The sequence below is a fragment of the Saimiri boliviensis genome, chromosome X, assembly GCF_048565385.1.
Source record: "Saimiri boliviensis isolate mSaiBol1 chromosome X, mSaiBol1.pri, whole genome shotgun sequence".
NCBI lineage: Eukaryota > Metazoa > Chordata > Mammalia > Primates > Cebidae > Saimiri > Saimiri boliviensis.
In genome coordinates, this window is record NC_133470.1 from 72,106,698 (window position 1) to 72,125,975 (window position 19,278).

Genomic DNA, 19,278 nt, shown 5'->3' on the forward strand with positions numbered 1-19,278 from the left:
CCTAAAAAAACTATACATTCTAAGGCGAATGGAAGAATTGCAAAGTAAGCAAAGATAAATTATCATAACTACATCTGTGACAAAAAACAGTTTATAAAATATTGGCCAGTGAAAAAAAGTGAAATACAAAATACAGTGTAGTATCATCACATTTTTGTTAAGTCTAGATAAATATATAATCACAATGTTAGTTGTCTTGTCCATGTACGCTTTGGAGTTGCTTTCCTGAGTAAATAATGATTATCTCCTAAACAAAATAGAGTCTCAGATATGAAGGCATGAGTAGATGGGTAAATCTGTAAAGTCAATATTACCACATAGTACATTTAAATATCGTACCTTTTAAAATAGAATTAAAAATAGTGCATATATACAGATGTAGATAATATTTGAAAATAGATATAGATTCAGGTATCTACATCTACATGTTCTATATAAAACCTTTAAATGCTTACATAAACATAAAAATATTTTCTGTTTCCCAGTATGTTCTCTCCTTCAGCCACAGTAGATTTCACTCTTTGAGAGGCACACCATGTTATTCCTGCCTCTATGATTTTACTCACATTGTTTTCTGCTTAAATACCCTCTATCTTTCTTGTTGTATATCCAAATCTTACCCATCCTTTGAAACTCATCTCAAGATCTACCATATCCATGAAAACTAAAACTATGCCAGCCAACAAGCTAATTCAATTCAGCAATTTGTGCTCAATTATCTTGAATTGTTTTTATTTTATTACACAGATATAAGTCTTGTTCTCTCAGCACCCTTTTCCTACCACAGAAGAGATAAATACATTTAAGAGTAAAGAATGAGTCATACTTTTTGGGATATCTGATAGTATCTAATACAATATTGGTTAAATACTCTACAGCTGCTCACTAAATACTTGTTGAATTCAAAGAAGTCATCTACCTGATTAGACCTGCCCCCAAGTGCTCATGATTCTGGAAAGAATTTTTTTTGCAGGTTTCTATCGTAAAGCTGCCAGCAACAACAACAATGACAACAAAGCCAACAAAAATGGTTAAGAATGTTAGCAAGAGTATAGGCAGCCCTTCCTTAGGAATATCATGGTGAACCTTTGTACTTTCTTCCTCACTAGGAAGAGTCAGTATCATCACACAGTCTAAATGGAGCAACTAAACTGAACTCCTTGTAGAGTTGGAGGCTGGTATTTGAGTTCTACATAGACTGCTGGATCATGTCCATCAGATTCTCTGTGATTGACTCTTCCCAGGAAATGAAGGTTAAAAGCAAGCAAGTCATTATTCAGAATTATTTCTCATTTAAAGGGTCAATATGTTTAGGAAAATCATAAGATATGGACAAAACCTGCCCTTTTAGAATCAGTAACACAGTTGAGTTCAAATTTTGGAGGGATGAGGACTGAGGGGAGTAAAATTCTCATATATTTTTAAGTCTTTGACAGGAGTATTACTCAAGACCAAGCTGAAATTTCCTAACCATAAACTGGGTTGTACCAGTTAGCAATATTTTCCATTACTAAATCACAGCTGTTTGGAGCTTCTTAATTTTAATGTAACTATTTGTTGGTGTCTTTTGACATAACTTTTAGAGTTGGCTCAAAGCCACCTTTCTGTTGCCTTGAGAATAGCAAATTAGAAGCCCTCCCAAGGGTACATGAGTACCTTGGGCCAGAATAATGGTAGCAGTAATGAATAGAAGTTTTCTCTCTGTTACAATACTGACTTGATAAGCTACGTGAAACATAGCTGTACCCCATATATACTCATCTGCCTGCTGAATGAGAGCTATCTCAAATGTTAATCTTGGATAATTACTTTAGTTGTTCACCTATAATCAAGGAAGGAATATAGGCTGTGCTAAAGAATGTAAACATATATGGCTATACAAAACATGAAATTTTTTATTACAAAATTATTAGATTATTGAACATGCATCAATGAAGTACATTTAATCAGATCACTATTTAACTATAATAATTGCTAACCAGTCAAACTCCTTGTCTCTAATTATAGACGAGAAGTCCATGATGATAATTGCTCCAGCAAACTCAAGGCAAAGCAACAATGCTTAAGTGTGCACCCAAGGCAAATAAACGAATGGCCATTTTTCAGAAAATCTAAAGAAAGGAAATAATTTCAAAAAGAAGTAATTTCTAAAGAGAAATTATGGTCCTCACCTCACTACTGCCTTGGAAGTTCTTGACCTGGTTCAAATTTTGGGTGTTGTTTCATATTTGTGTTCTATGAAACTCTAGGAGTAGTAGGTGGACTTTTCTTGCTAGCCTCCATATTTTATAAACTTTCATATTCAAAGGAGACCCACTTGACCAACCATATTTACATAGTTCAGTGTTAGTGATTATAAAGCACAATCAATAGTTGCTGGTTTCGGCTGAGCTATCTGTATTCTCTTGCCTGGTTTCCTTTCAGCTTAAGAGCAAACATTTGAGAGAATGCTTCTCAGGGGTAGAGATAGTTTGTAGTCAAGAAACAAAGGACAATACAGTAGAACAGTCTTGGCTTAATTAAATTAATTCCCACTAGGTAACTGACTTAAATGCATGTTTCACCTATTTAGAAGGGTCGTTTAGCAGATTATAAAGAGCTTAAAATGCCATGTCATAAAAAACCAATTATATCCAAGTAACTAACCTCCTAAAAAGTCAAGAAAATATTAAGTAAAAAGGTCTGCTGTATTAAGATCCAACAGGGTAGTAAGTTTTGAACTGTTACATGGCAACGGAAAACATCACTATTTGTAAAAGATTATAATGTACAGATTATACATATATGTCCAGCAAAATTCTAAGGATGTGGTGACAGTTTTGTATATATAATATTACTACTTGATTCTGCTTAAGTGTGGAACATTTAACATCTGTTAGACTGATTCAAACATAGTTAATCCAGTGGACATTAATCCCTGACAAAATTAAATGTATTTCAGATACAATGTCACTTGACTAATGAGGTAAAAATAAATAATTGATCTCTCCCTATTTTACACCAGACGTGGCAATTCTAACAAGAGAAAAAAAGAGAATTTTAGGTTCTGAAAATCCTCTCTATTATTTTAATATATGTAAATTTTTAATAAAGGCATGATGCTACCTAGTTCATATTAGATTTTCTTTTATGTTTTTTCTTTTTCTCTAATTTTTAATTTTTGTGGGTATATAGTACATGTATATATTTATGGTATGTATGAGATACAGGCATACAATATGTAATAATCACATCAGGATAAATGGGGTATTCATCACCTCAAATATTTATCCTTTCCCTGTTACAAACAATTCAATAATTCTCTTTTAGTTATTTTTACATGTACAATTAAATTATTGTTGACTGTTTTGCTATAAAATACTAGATCTTATTTTTTCTAACTATTTTTTGTGTCCATTAACAATCCCTAATACTCTCGTACCTCCGCCCCACTACCCTTCTCAGCCACTGGTAGCCATCATTCGACTCTCTATCTCCATGAGTTCAAATGTTTTGTATTTTAGTTTCCACAAATAAATGAGAACATGTGATATTTGTGTTTCTGTGTCTGATGTATTTCACTTAACATGATGTCCTTTTTCATTCATGTTTTTGTAACTGACAGGATATCATTCTTTTTATGGTTGAATAGTACTTCATTGTGTATATATACTACATTTTCTTTATCCATTAGACAGTTGGATAAAGAAAATTTTTTGGATAAAGAAAATTTTTTATATTCCTTCCAAATGTTAGTTATTTCCTTTCTTTTGTGTATATACCTATCAGTGGAATTGCTAGATCTATTTTTAGTTTTCTGAGGAATCTCCAAACTTTTCTCCATAGTGGTTGTACTAATTTACATTCCCACCAATAGTGTACTATGGTTCCCTTTTCTCCACATTCTCACCAGCATGTGTTATTGTCTATCTTTTGGATAAAGTCCATTTTAATTGGAGTGAGATAATCTCTCACTGTAGTTTTGATTTGCATTTCTCTGATGATCAGTGATGTTGAGCACATTTTTACACATCCTGTTTGCCATTTGTATGCCTCCTATTGAGAAATGTCTACTCAGATATTTGGCCTATTTATAAAAATTAAATTATTAGATTTTTTTCCTGTTGTGTGAGCTCCTTATCCTGGTTATTATCCCCTTTTCAGATGGGTAGTATGCAAATATTTTCTTTCACTCTGTGGGTTGTCTCTTCACAAGTTTTAAGTTGTATAGATGATTTTAACTTGATGTAATCCCATTTGTTCATTCTTGCTTTGGTTGTTGTGTTTTGGGTTATTACTCAAGAAATCTTTGCCCACTCCAAAGTCCTCCAATTGATTCTGGTGCACACTAAGGATTGAGTTCCACTACCCATTGTTAGTAGAAGGCAAGGCTACCTGCAGAGAGGGAGACAGCAGCAGTGGGACTTTGAGTATGAGCAGGGTGGGAAAGATAAGAATTAGAAATTGAAGACTGTGGTAATGAGTCAATTAGAATCAATTTAAAAGGCTATTTAACAATGGTGTGAGTCCAGCAAGACAGAGACAATCTGTACTAGACTAAATTGGTTTAGTTTGAGGACTTTCTCCAGTATGCAAAGAAGTCATTCCAGGGGCAAAGAAGGTGGATGGCATTCTACATAAAACAAATGATCAGCAAAGTGATGATGGTAGGAGGAGGGTTTCTAGCAAGAGCATTATTGAATTGACCAACAGTGGAACCAGTGTGGCTTAGAACCAAGGACTGGAGAGTTTGGTGAAGGTAACATTAAACAGAAATGAGAGCGTAAGAGATAAAATAAGAATGTGATGACAAGAGAAACAGACATTCATAATTCCAGGTTAAACAGTTTCAAGTGAAGATATAAATTCAAGGACTGGCCAAAGGCTATGTGAACTGAAGATGTAGAAATGAAGAAATTGAGAGTGAGGAAGAACCATGAAGACAGTGTGGGAAAGGGTACTGATGTGGGTGGTGAAGTTCTTATAGATGATTCTAGAGCAGGAGTCAGTAAGAAGTGAAGAGAAGATTGTAAGTTGGCTGATGAAACTGTTGAAGGATAGAGAGAGTGACCAAAATGTCAGTAGAGAGTAATAATTCAAACCAAGGGGCATAGTATATATGGATTACAGAGTTTTAAGGAGAGTAGAAGGTTGATAAGGGATAATTTATCAATAGGAACCAGATCATTTGACTGTGTATTGAGAAAAGAATTAATAATAGATTCACAAAAACCAAACAAATGAAAAAAATTAGAGAATTATTAACACCAGTAAAAAGTTGTGCTAATAAAAGTTGGTTCAGCAGTAAATGATATTTTATAGCAATAATAATATAAACACTGAATACTGATTTAGCAAAAATAAATGTAGATTTAACTATATTGGGATGATGGAAAGGATGGAAACAGTTGGATGAGAGATTAATAGAATTAAACCTTTGTGTGTCAGAATTATCAACAGAAAATAGATAACACTGATAAATCAAGACATATCAGCATAAGTATATGCACAATATGAGTTTACACATACCAAAAATATATGCATAACATTTAGGTTTATGTATCACTATTTTGCTAAATGGAAGTAAATATCAAAAGACAAAGCTAACAATGGAAAATGGTGGCCTCTGGGGATCAGCTCTGGGCAGTGAAGGGAATTGGGACAGGGAATTTTTTAGTACTATTTGGCCTTTTAAAGTATGTACATGTATTACTTTAATTAAAAAAAAATCTAATTTAAAACAGCAAATAAGTAACAGTTTGTTGAAAATAAAGTTGAGTTTGCCATGAAACAGTAGCTCAGAAAGCTTCCATAGCAAGAATTTGCAGAGGTTGCAGAAGACAGATAAGGTATTGTTGGGAAAAGATAAGCCCCAATTGGACACTAATTAGCTTTGTGGAAGCAACAGCAGGGGATAGAAGTTTACATAAAAGGCACTCATTTTCAATAATGGGGTTGAAGAAGGCAATAAACAGGGAGAGAAACTTGAGCCACCTGTTAATGAGTGAGGGGATGGACAGAACTTCTGAGTTTATTGAACTAACCAGTCCTGAAATTCTACCATTGGTGAATGACATGTTAAATAAACATTATAGCGAGCTTCCCAGAGACCTGCCAGAAAAACCACCTGACACTAAGATCTGAGTTTTTTTAGTCAATTCATTAAAGGCATCGTGTCACAAATTGGAGTATTTTTCATGGGCAATAGCACTATCCAGGTAATCAGGACTGTTTCCTTTACACCTTTCCATGACATCCAAAGACTTCCCTGAATTCTAAAGCCAAGTGGAAGAGAGTTGCATACACACTGTATACGTTTATTTGAATATTTCTTATAAACGCCACCAATATGAGGATTTGTAAAATGAGTTTAGCTGAGCTTTTCCCTGTCACTAACAGGAGTAAAATTATCTGTTCCTTGCTAATGACAGGAAAATGTTCACAGCATGTTATCCTTAATTTCTTCAGAGAAGGATATGTGACTGGTAATATTTTGAATTTGAAATCAAAAGTGTGATATTACTTAGGAGGACCATGGAAAATTTACACAAATTATTTTATAAAAATATTGTAAAGCAAGGTTTTTAAATATCTGATTTAGAAAAATGTTTCTAATGCCTTCCACTTTGGGGAAAGTATGTTAAAGGCGATCTAGTTTCATCTAAAAATAGTCTTACAATGAAGCTAATTTCTTATGTTGGTGATTTGAAACATTTGCGAACCAGAGTTGGGGGAAGAAGATCAATCATCAAACATTTATTTCAGCATCTGCTATGTACTTGGCACTAAGCTAGGTGCTTTACATATTGTATCTCATTTAGTCCTCTTGTAGGATATACTGTACATTGAAGTATGATTCTTCCCCTTTTAGAGATATAGAAACTGAGGCTCAGTCCAGCTAAGTCTATTGCTGAAGGTCATACAGCTCAGCAGAATCAGGTTTTATAAATTCAGATACTTAAATTGAATGCCTGTGTTCTTTCTTCTTTACCATGTTCCTTCCAAATTACAATTTAACTCTAAACACAAACTGTGAAAATGGGTCATACTGTAGTTTTAAAAGAGCCCAACCTATGTCTGCTTATCACTCTTTAAAGATACTCTTCTACCCACATATCACTGCAGGGGACATGTAAACACCAAGGAGTCTAGGTGGGAGAACTCGCTCTCTGCCCTCCTTTGTGCATTGGATCTCCACAACTAGGTTACCCTGTCATCACTCTGAGTAGGAATGGACCCAATCCAATATAATCTATACAAGTGAAATTACAAACTCTAAGCTTCCAATAGACTAGTGCTTCCAAGGGCACTATTCTATTTTCAGCAGCACTTCAACATTATCCTTATAAAATATTGAAAAAGCAGGGGGGTGGGGAGCTAAAGGAGGGATAGCATTAAGAGAAATACCTATGTAGATAACGGGTTGATAGTTTCAGCAAACCACCATGGTACATGTATACCTATGTAACAAACTTGCACGTTCTGCACATGTACCCCAGAGCTTAAAGTATAATAATAGAAAAGAGATTATCTAAAATGGAAAAAAGCAGAATTTAATAAAATTAAAGAAAAAAGCATTCTCTAGACTTTAAAAAAACTACATAGAAATTTCAAACTACAGTATGAATAATAAAAAATAAAGTGATACATCAGTTACCTAACTCTGCCCCTTTACTGAGTAGACAATATATAGTCTAATCAAATGTATTATTAGATGTACTAAGCTGGGAAAAGAATATTATAACATTACTGTTGCCACTAGACAAAACTCTTAATCCTATGATACAGTTCCCATCTCTAATAATTATTCCTCCTATGATTTACATTGTAATTATTCTACTTTGTTTTACACCTAGACTATTGAAATAGACTCTAATAATATTCCCTTTCTTTTCTTTCTTTTTTTTTTTTTTTTTTTGAGATGGAGTCTCGCTCGTTACCCAGGCTGGAGTGCAATGGCGCGATCTTGGCTCACCGCAACCTCCGCCTCCTGGGTTCAGGCAATTCTCCTGCCTCAGCCTCCTGAGTAGCTGGGATTACAGGCACGCACCACCATGCCCAGCTAATTTTTTTTTTTTGTATTTTTAGTAGAGACGGGGTTTCACCATGTTGACCAGGATGGTCTCGATCTCTTGACCTTGTGATCCACCCACCTCGGCCTCCCAAAGTGCTGGGATTACAGGCTTGAACCACCGCACCCGGCGTTATAATCTTCCCTTTCAAATTTTTCTCCGTGGATTATTTCAAGTTGTAGACTTTGTAGTTTATTAAAAAATTTCGAGCACATATTTTTATTTAGTATTTTATGGATGAGAATGTTGCTGAGAGATTTTGTTTTACTGAAAACACATAGCTCGAGGGGAACAGAGTTAGGACAAGATCTAAGGTCTCCATATCCTGAAACTAGTCTACTTCCTATCACCAACACCTTCCCTGTGGCAGACTCTTCTTAACCAAGTGCTTTGTTTATGTTTATGCTATTGCTCAAGGACTCTCCACATAAGTGACCTGAATTCAAGGAGGAATTATCAATGGGCTCTGGAGTCAGCCTACATATGTGTCAATCCTGGCTCTACCACATGCTAGCTGTGCAAGCCTTTGCAGATAATTTAAACTCTTTGAAACTTGATTTCCTTATCTGAGCAGTAAGGACAACAATACCACCTTCCTAATCTGATTGTTGTAAGAAGAAAATCAATATGCTAGCCATACCTGTTAGTCTTTTTCTACTCAGTAAACTTCACTCATCCTCCGTTGCCTGCTAAAGAAAGCCCAGAGTTTTTAACTTAACACTTAAGAATCTCATGACCTGGCCTTAATGTATCATATTAACACTACACTCTAATACTTCTTATCACATGTCTTTCATGCCATTCAAATCATACCCCTAACTTTTCCTGAAACCCAAAATGTACTTTCCCAAATAAACTTTATATAACTTTGTTTATGTGATTCCTTCTTCCTAGGATATTATTTCCATGCAATATCACAATACCATATATGGAAATTCTGCCCATTTTTCAAAGCTCAGGTTAATTACTTCCTGCTAAATACAGCCTTCCTAGATCTCTCAGCTGAAATTAATTTATTCTCTCTTCTGTACCCAAAGCATGTTGTATTTTACTCTTTTATGACAGAAAGCACTTTGCTCTGTATTATGCTTTTATATGTGCTTGCCACTTTCCCCTATTAGAGGAAACTAAGGCAAAACAAAGTTAAGAGTTAGGTTGAACTGTATAAAATTGTTGATATTATACCAGTTTCAACCTACAAAAATGACAATTTCAAGTGATATAATCTAATAAAATGTCTCTTTTATGGTTATTACTAATTCACTTAAGGTAAATACTCAACACCTTCTGGATTGTATTCTATGAGTTATTCTAGAGCCCAGTTTTTCTATGCAGATATATAGAAGAAAGGCAATTTTAGGCTTTTTTAGAAAATTAGCAAATTAAAAAAAATTGTAGAGATGAAGATCTCACTATGTTGCCCAGGCTGGTCTTGAACTACTGGTTTCAAGTGATCCTCCAGCCTTGGCCTACCAAAGCTCTGGAAATACAGATGTGAACCACCAAACCTGGCTATAGGCTTTTCTTAGATTGAAGAGACATGGATTTGAAATAGTTCTTTTTGACTAATGTGGCCAAAATGTATATTTAAACATTTCCGTTAATAGAAACAATCTCATGTATATTTAATATAAAATAATCAAATTCTTATTTGGGCTGGCTCCTTCTTTATGTTTTCTTATTTTCTCTTGTCATTTAGTAAGAGTTGCCTATGAAAGCAGTCAATTGGAGATCTATAAAAATACAAATGATAGTTGATTCTCCATTGTTCCAGTTATTATAAAAAAGAAAATCTTTTTTCCTTTAACACTTGTATAGTAGATGTTTACAAGATTCCAAAGTCTTCATAACATAAATTAATTACCAAGGATCATATTACAAGAGATTTCCCCTTAGCAACTAAGTTCTAGTTCTATTTTGTCAATGCCATACATAATAAAATTTACACGTTTTGACTTGATTCTCAAGTCAAATAATATATTCTCAAAGAAGACACACAGGAAGTAAATACTAACTGGTGAAATGTGACCATTACAATCATCTTAGACAATATCACTTCAAATTTATTATTCATTTAAATACCACATCTCATGAAAATATGTAACATTGCACAATTGTTGGGTCCATTTTAGAACTGAAGATCAACTAAAAATTAGGTATTCATTAACCAGTTCATCACTAACCTTATAGATTTAATGTCTTAATGGACCTAAATTGTTTTATCTTCTGAGATAAGATGGAAAGATTTATTCTAAAAATGCTCTGACAAAGCACAAATACCAATAGTATAACTTCTCAGTATTTTGATGAAAATTTAATGGGAGAACCTGCACAGTAGTATGAGAAGAGTTAGAGCATGTTATTTCAGTTTGTTAAGGAATTAGCTGATTGATCTTACCTGCTCATGAATCTGGCTTGATCCACTATGGCACAGTTTATTTCCAACATGTGTAGAAATTGAATCATTTCCTGTGATGGTTTGAATTTGCTGGCTAGAATCAGGTTGTTGCCAGTATGAAGAGTGGATGACTTGGGGCTGTTGGACAATGTGATGATGGCATTGAACCTGAGGATGGCATTCCTAAGACACAAAAACATGCCAAAAACAGCCACTGAGGATAAACATTACTGATTAAGAAAAACAACTGAAACCATTTGGTTAAATTTAGTTTTTTCTTTCACTCTAATTCAAACCCTAGGATTTATAGTTTTAACTAGTGATATTTTTTTTCCATTTTTTTCGTTGGGGAAATTTTGTATTAAATTGTATTTGTATTTGATTAGGTTGCTGCGACCATTCAAATACTTATAGATTGGCCAAGGCATTGCATGTTCTGATTAAATTAATATTCCAGCTATACCTAACACTAAAACCATAATGAATATTAATATTAATTGATATTACTTTGATGATTCAGTAGGTGCTTCAGAACCTAATTACATAAAACACTATAATACTGAAGATATAGATAAATTTAAAATTAAAAAATAATATAGTATAGTGATTTTCAATGTCAGGAAGCATATTAGAGTCACAGTGGTTGGGGAGCAAAGTTCTTATCCTTATGAAACTTAAGTATAAATTTCTTAAAATGTTAAATAAAAGCAGTGACTGAAACTTCAGATCAAGAAAATATGAATGCTAAGTCTGATTTTATCACTAATTCTGATCTTGAGAAACTGAATATGCAACCACTATGAGCCTCTATTTCCCCATTTGTAAAAATGAATGTGGTGCATATTTCTTTGGGGTGCTATGAGGAGTAAATCAACTAATGTCTATAAGCAGCTTACTACAAAGTAGGTGAGTAGCAAACATTATTATGATTGCATCATAAGCATTATCATAGTAATCACCAACTTTATCATCATCTACCCTACTAATTTTGCAGACGGAAAAAAAAAAAAAACTCTGAGGTCTAGAAAAGTAAGATAATTTGCTTATAATGACACAGCTAATTAATGACAAAATTGGGACTGGAACTCATGATTTCCACCTTAAACTTCTTTTAGGATATTAGGCTGAATTTGCACTGACGTCGAGATAGTCTAGACTTTGTTGTTTTTAAACTAAATCTTTGTTATCTGCTTATTTGTCATGGCTTTTTTTTTCCTGGTAAGTATAGAGCACAGACTAGGAAAAGTTACTTGGTTATTTTATTTTGGGGGATTTCAGGCATACTTGAATTTGCTTTATTATCTTGTGATTATTCTACTTTGATAAGAGACATCTGGAAGCCTGTTTTCAAAAGAAACATACTCTATTTTGAATCATAATGCTACATGTATGCACATACCATTAATTTTGAAAGTATAAATGCAATGCATTATACTTTCAATATCCTATTGACTATGGAAACTTGACCTATATTAATCAATACAGTAAAACACTTAAGGTTTTAAATTTTTTATATGAAACAATTTTCAGGCTGTATTAAATATAAAAAAACGAAGTGCAAAAGAATGAAATGGTATAGTCTTTCTGCTGTAACATTTTTTTAAAGTGACATATACATTTACAAACACATATAACTGCTTTGATATGCATAGACCAAAAAAGTTTTAAGAGTAGCTGTTTCTGGGAAGAGAACCTGGGGACAAAAGTGTCTGGATAAGGAGGTTTATTTGTCACTGTATACCTTTTAATACTCTTTTTATGCCTTTCAATGTTTTTTTATACTTAATATTTTTCATATATAAAAATTACCATTTCATGTATACAAAAATATTTTGAAAGAATGAAATATATGTAAACAAGCACATTTTACAAATAGAAGATGCCTTGGTAGATATAGGCATAATAAAGGTTGCAAAATTAGTTCAGGGTATCATTTTCTCTAGACTCTTATCAAAATGACACACTTTGTACATATACTAGCACTAAAATCTCTACGGTTTAGGAATTTTGGGGGGTGAATTTATGTTACATTATTATTGTCTTTTATGTTACAAAATGCCTTCATATACTGGAATGAGTTAAAATTACATTAATAGTCTGAGTTGACTACCACTCATTGGGGAACTTGTAGGCTATTGAAATATAATCTCTCCTGAAGGAATAAAACAAAACAAAACAGAGTGTTCCTCAAAAAGCAAATTAGGGAACACTTGGAAAGCACACATCACTAGCGGTCAATAAAGAAAACAAAACCTATTTCTCAATAATCTTCCTTTGTTGATATATTACTTGTCTCTTGAATAGAACACTCACATTCCCATCATCTGGGGTATCTTGCAGTCTACCTGAGCCCATTTGGCCTATGGACCATTTATTGATACCACTAAGGTCTTAGCAGGTTTTCAGTTTTCAATTCTTACACCTGACTACTAAAGTTCTTTTTCTAAAGCAAAATATTCATATATATTCATCATATTTTTTAAAAATATAAGCTGAATTTTAAAATACAAAAGATCAAACATTTCTGATTTGTCATAGATTTTTTTTCCTTTTCAATAGAGTAAAAAGAATTATGATGAGTACAAATCATATGAATTTTATAGTTATCTTGCACCTGGCCCCATTTTACCACCCTTCCACTACAAAGATCTCTTTTCTTGAACAGTTTTCAACTCCTAAGAGCTCATCCTATTTGATTTGGTCACATGTGACAGTAAATAGGTTTATCCAGACTGTGGCTTTACCCAAATTGTCCTAGTTTATCTCCATCACTGATGAAATTATTAAAACAAAGCAACTGTAGTTTGCTCTACCTGCATGGTTCCTTTTACATTGAGCAGATTTCATGGAGGTTCGTAAACTCCCAAACTGTTTAAGTAATTAAGAAGAAAAATGGGCATAAACAAGTAAATATTCAAATTAACAGTAAATAGCAGCAGTATTCTCTTAAAGGAGCTATTCTTTAGTTGTTCCAGCTGCATGGCAACAATGTACAAGATATTCAATATTTTACTCTACAATCCACGAATTAGAAACACTGTTCTCCTTAAAACAGGAAGCTAAAAGCAGCATGAAATGATTTGCCTCTAAAATTCCTTACTATTTAAAATGTGTCAAACTTATTTTTTGTAGCCCAGTTGGATAAAAGACAGATATTATAATTTGATTTGTTATAAAGGAAAATGCCCCTTGAAAAACAGGCACATTTCATGAATTTTTTCTACTTGGTATCATAATGTCCAGAAATATTATGCTGCTCCTTTGTAAGATATGTGCTCAATACATACCATAGCAAACCCTTCAGACTATATCCAGCTTTCCAAGCAAATCAAAATATTAAAGGTTTACATGTTTATGACTTTGAAAGTTTGTTTTATTTTAACTGGACACAAATAAGTAATAATGTGTTAGTTCCTATGAATGTGGTAACAAACAACTCCAGGTGCTCATAAAAATAAAATGCATTATCATGTCAAAAAGTTCAAAAAAGAAAAGCTAGAATTTTTAGTCAGTTTGATTTGCATATGAGAAAAATGATTTTATTATTGCAGCTGATTTGCTAGGGTTTAGCTGCCTATGATGGGTTGAATTTTATTCTCCCACACCCAAGATAATGGTGAAGTCCTAGCCCAGTAACTCAAAATGTGATCTTATTTAGAGACAGAGTCTTTATAGAGATAATCAAGTCATTAGGATGGCCCTAATACTATGTGACTGGTGTCTTCATAAAAATGCAAATTTGGACACAGAAACAAACATCCAAAGAGGAAAGATAATGTGAAGACACACAGGAAAGCTTCCATATGAAGTCGAAGCATTGGAGTGATGCATCTACAGGCCAAGGAATGTCTGAGGCTACCAAAAGCAAGGCAAAAGGAATGGAAGAGTTCCTTCTCTAGCAGCTTCAGAGAGAAGATGGCCCTGCCAACACAGTGATTTCAGACTTCTAGCCTCCAGAACTCTGAGACAATAAATTTCTGTTGTTTGAAACCATACAGTTTGTGGTACTTTGTTGCAGCAGCCCTAACTAATATACTGCTCTAGTTCAAGAACGTCCAACAGACACGTCCTGGACATTGGGCTACACATGCTTGTACACACTGAGAAGAGCAATATGAACCCTCTGTTGATCATAGTAACAACTCCACATGAAGGACTTAGTGCTATAGATGCCATGGAATTACTGTGACCTTGCTGTAGTTTTACAATTGGTCTGTCAATTTGAGCTTAACCAAATTTTTAAAATGTACTTGAAGCTTTAGTGTTCTAGATATTTTACAGTATGTGGTATTTCACATATCTGTTTATATATATTGTTCATTTAAAATAATTAGGACAACTTTTAAGGTTTTAAATTATGATTTTTGTTGCACCAGTTTAGAAGAAAACATACAAGGCACTGAGATATCTATATTTAGTTCAGATTCTGCCATTAATTTTCTATGTGACTTCACATATGTGTCATTAATTTTCTATGTGACTTCACATATCACATATCTTCCTGACTTCAATTCTTTCAGTAAAATGGGGACAATAATACTTCACATGAAAAATGAATATGAAACTATTAAGGATAGTATAAAGGGCTGTAGATATCATAGCATATTATAAGTCATGGTGGTCTTGCCTGGCACTTCAGAGTTGAATGTCCCTTGATCTCTATTAAAATATTCACAATTCAAAATTGTACACCATAATACAGTTTTAAAACAAATATTACTTACCTGATCAGTATTCAGCTTCTCCACTTTTCTTATTGTTTTTTCATAAATAACATTGTTTCCTGGGAAAAAATGGCCTCCTCTTAAGAATTGAGACAGTGGTTCCTAAAATGATAGTAAATTATATGTTTCGTTTTGAAAGGTGTCTTTTCAGAGTAACCTTAAATTAGGCAAATATCCAGTGTCTAATAGGCTCCGAGGTAGTAGCCAACCTTAATAAGAGAGTGGAATGACATCGCAATAATATTGATAGATGCACAGCAATAATGATAAAGGTAGTTTCCTCTATCAAAAGGAACAATCTGGATTTCTCCTATTACATTTTACTAAGCCTAATAAAGTCTTTTGTGGAGATTGGTGGGGAGTGGGAAAGATAATTTTCTTTCTGTTCCTGATGAGTCGCCTCTGAGGTAAGCAAGCATGAGGTCAATCTCATTTAAATTGGGTTCACTGAAAAATTTCTTTTTATGCAAAACTATTGTTGGAGAAATGCAAAATAAACATATTTCAGCACGACTAACCCATAAAGTAGGTAGAACTATATTAAAGAGTTTTTTCCTGCAACTCAATTTGGGTGCCCTTGAAATGTATAATTCTTAATTGTGATTATAATCAAGGCTAAGACTCTCAGAACAACATATGTTTTGAATATTAAGAGGAGAGTAGAGGCTTTAAGAGCCACTTTATCTCCATATATTCAACTAAATTGCTGTAAGATTAGCTGAGTGCCTAGAAGATGTCAGCCAACGAAATATAGGCTGGTGACATGTCCAAAATCTGAAACTGGGGAAGAGCTCATAAGAATCAGACCAGGAGTCTAAAATAAATGTAATGTACACCACGTTCTTTTCCATTCCTTTGGTTTTCATTTGAAATCTACTTGTGTAGGGAGTGCTAGGGTTGTTTTGTTTGTTGTTTTTCTACAAAATGAAACTTGCATTAATTTATTTTGTGATATAGGGGAATAGTATAGAAGACCATATAGGCAAGACTGTTAGTAGTTAATGTATATAAGAACATTTCAAAATCAACAAAATGTACTAGGATTTTTGTAGTCTGCTATTGTAAATAGTCATAGAGCAACTGGACTAAAACACTGTTGAAAAGACAAGATGCTCTTGAATCAAAAGTTATATACATATTGAATTCAAGTTTGAGCAAAAAGTGTTTTAACCAATTGTTCCTTGGGTATTTTAGTAAAACAAATATGTAAGTGACAAAATCTGACTAGGTGATCAAGTATTAAATCTAAAGCTGTATATATTTAGAAATATTTCCCCAGAAGCTATTTTGTATTTGTTTGTTTTTGTAAAAGAGCCTTTTTGTTAGTTATGTGCAATCATGGAACACATGCATAAGTACTTGCTATGCACAGTGTACTTTGCTACATGCTATGAGGCATAAAAATGTGAGTCAGACTTATATTATTACCAGGAGCATTTAATACTGATCAAGATTCATTAATCTATGGCAGATAGTCTGCTTTTATTGTGTCCTCAAGCTAAAAATGCTAGTTAGATTTTAATGGACTATAAATGAACAACAAAAGCCAACGCCCTATGTGGCCACAAAGCCAAAAATATTTGTTAGTTGTTTCTTTACAGAAAAATTATGCCAATCCCTAATCTAGATAATATATGAACACAAACATATATACAAGGTAGAAAGTGACAAGTGCCCTTACATGTACAGAGAAAGAACATACGGAATGGAGTTCAGAGGAACAAAACTGAGTTCTATCTGGCAGTGTTCTGGTAAGGTACCTGGATTAGGTGGCGTTTGAAAGAAGATTAAGGTGGTCTTTGGATATGAGAAAATGGAGGAAAATGGTATTCCAAGAGAAGGAAACAAAACCATTAAAGTCACCAAGTTTGGAAAAGTGTAAGTTATATGTGTGGGACATACTTAGTAGATAGAGCTTGGTTCTTCAAGCAATGAGAAGTCTTTATGTGTTTTTAAACAGGGGTATGAGGTGAAGTTTACTTCAGGAAGATTAATTAAAGGAAGAGTACAGATAAGGATACTGGTAAGATTATCCCAATAATACAAGACAGTACTGTTCAATACTGACTCTGAGATCTTGAACCTGAGGAGTGTACTACGTGCTACCAAAAATGAAAATGCTGAGACACATTTTAAGTGCTCCTAATAAGAATCTAGGTCTGATTATGTTTTTATTCCCCAGAACATCTAGCAAAGTACATAGTGCATAGTAATTCCTTTAACATGTGTCAAATGATTGCAAATAACTCCCAAAAAGATGCTTTTACAAAAAAAATCTGGTAGACACTCAGATATACATGTTCAGCACACAAGTGAAAACACAGGTCTGGAACTAAGTGGAGAGTGCAAAGCTGCGGATCTATTATATATATATACATATATATATGTGTATATATATATATATATATACACATATATATATATTTATATATCAATATCGGTTGCTCACTAGTGCTAGATAAAACCAGGCAATTGCTGAATAAGCAAATGAATATCAAAGACAGAACTAGACATGACTCAAGAGGTCTTAGAAGGAAAGTACTGTAAATTAAGAAAAGAGGAATTTTTAAGAAGCAGTAGGAAGTCAAAGGTATAAATGTTTCAGAGTGGTAAACAGATGAGAATTATAAAGTGGATTGAATTTGGATTACTACAAATCCATTGGGCTTGACTACTAAAATCAGTGAAAGAAAGTATACTGGGAAAAAATTACAGAATCATAAAACCTGTATTTCAGTTCTTCTTCCTTCACCTATGTGCTGTGGAAAATTATGTAGGCCATTAACCTTATTGCAGGCTCAGTTTTCTTAGCATAGGGAGAGTAATGGAGAATATTAAGTAAAATCATGTGTTTTAAAGTACCCTTAATCTATAATTTTAATGCACAAATGATATTCACTTTTAATAATATAGTAATATAATATTTTAAATCCATACTGTATTTTAAATAATTTTGATAATTTCCTTATAACTTTTCTAGAATATCAAGTATAAAAATATACACAAGTAGGCTTACTGAGGGCAGGGACTTCGACTATCTTGAGTACCACATAGTGAATGAACAGAAGATTGAGAGAGAAGGAATGATGAAAATCTTTATCTTAGGAATGTAACCATCCTCTAAGAGAGGGAAAACAAATTTAGCAAAAGCATGAATTTTTTTTCTGTGGAATAAAGCTCACTATAAATGATGAATAGTTATTTTTTAAAAATAAAATGGTCTAGGCACTAACACTGCTGATTCCCTCTTGAATGTATTTTGGTTACATTATGTGAAATGACTTACTGAAAAAAGAAAAAAACCCTCCAAATTTAGGGGACTAGTATTTTCCCCATGTCTGTAAGAGAGTGAATAAAAAATGAATATAAATAATTCTATGAAAATAAGTCAACAAAATTAATAGGAAATTTTAGATTTCTCAACAAATGAGCTGCTAGACAGTTCTCCTATTTTGGCACTTTCTTTATCTCAACCTGTTCATTTGAATCGGTGCCAGATCCACCCTAAAAATTAATAGGTGTTTCCAAAGTGGTAGATCTTATAATTTTAATTGTACCAGTTAGAACATCTGGCAGTAATTCTCACATCTAACAAAGTATATAATCCCCAACATCTACTTTACTGTTCCCAGGCCCCAAAATCTTGGTGGAGAAATTTTTGTTTGAAAAGAAGACTTGCTGATTTGGCTCATTACAATTTGAAGATATTCAACTTCAAGTAGACCCTTCGACCTTTGTGGTTATATTTGTAGTCATCAAATTCTTTATAATGTTGCTTACAAATATTTTTCATTTTCCTCAGCTCCTGTGCTTATACTCCCTCACTCTCCCCCTATTTACAGAGAAAACCAAAATAATCTATCCAATGAGATCTCTCTATTTTCCTTCACATGCAAAAAATCTCCCTTTTCTGCTTCCTCCATCTACTTAAGGAAAAAGAAAAAATGCATTCTCTCTCTCTCTCCTTTCCTGAAGTCATTTCTTGGTCTGTACCTGGATTCCCATTCCTTCTTAGCTCTTCCAGAATATTATCCAATTTGTCTCCTTTCTCTGTTGCATCTTTAGCCTCCCTTATTACTGTTTTTTTTCTATCCACAAGTTTCCC

General features: G+C 33.5%; 1 protein-coding gene across 3 annotated transcripts in view; it reads right to left on the bottom strand.

The window, feature by feature from the left end:
- Positions 1 to 19,278, bottom strand: part of POF1B (POF1B actin binding protein) — a 94,582-nt gene that overhangs the window by 48,564 nt on the left and 26,740 nt on the right. For all 3 annotated transcript variants that reach the window (XM_003938705.3, XM_010349360.2, XM_074392214.1), the window contains 2 exons: positions 15,174 to 15,275; positions 10,450 to 10,632 (listed from right to left, as the gene is read on the bottom strand). In XM_003938705.3, the coding sequence (XP_003938754.1) occupies positions 10,450 to 10,632; positions 15,174 to 15,275 (285 nt within the window). The remainder of the gene's footprint in view (positions 1 to 10,449; positions 10,633 to 15,173; positions 15,276 to 19,278) is intronic.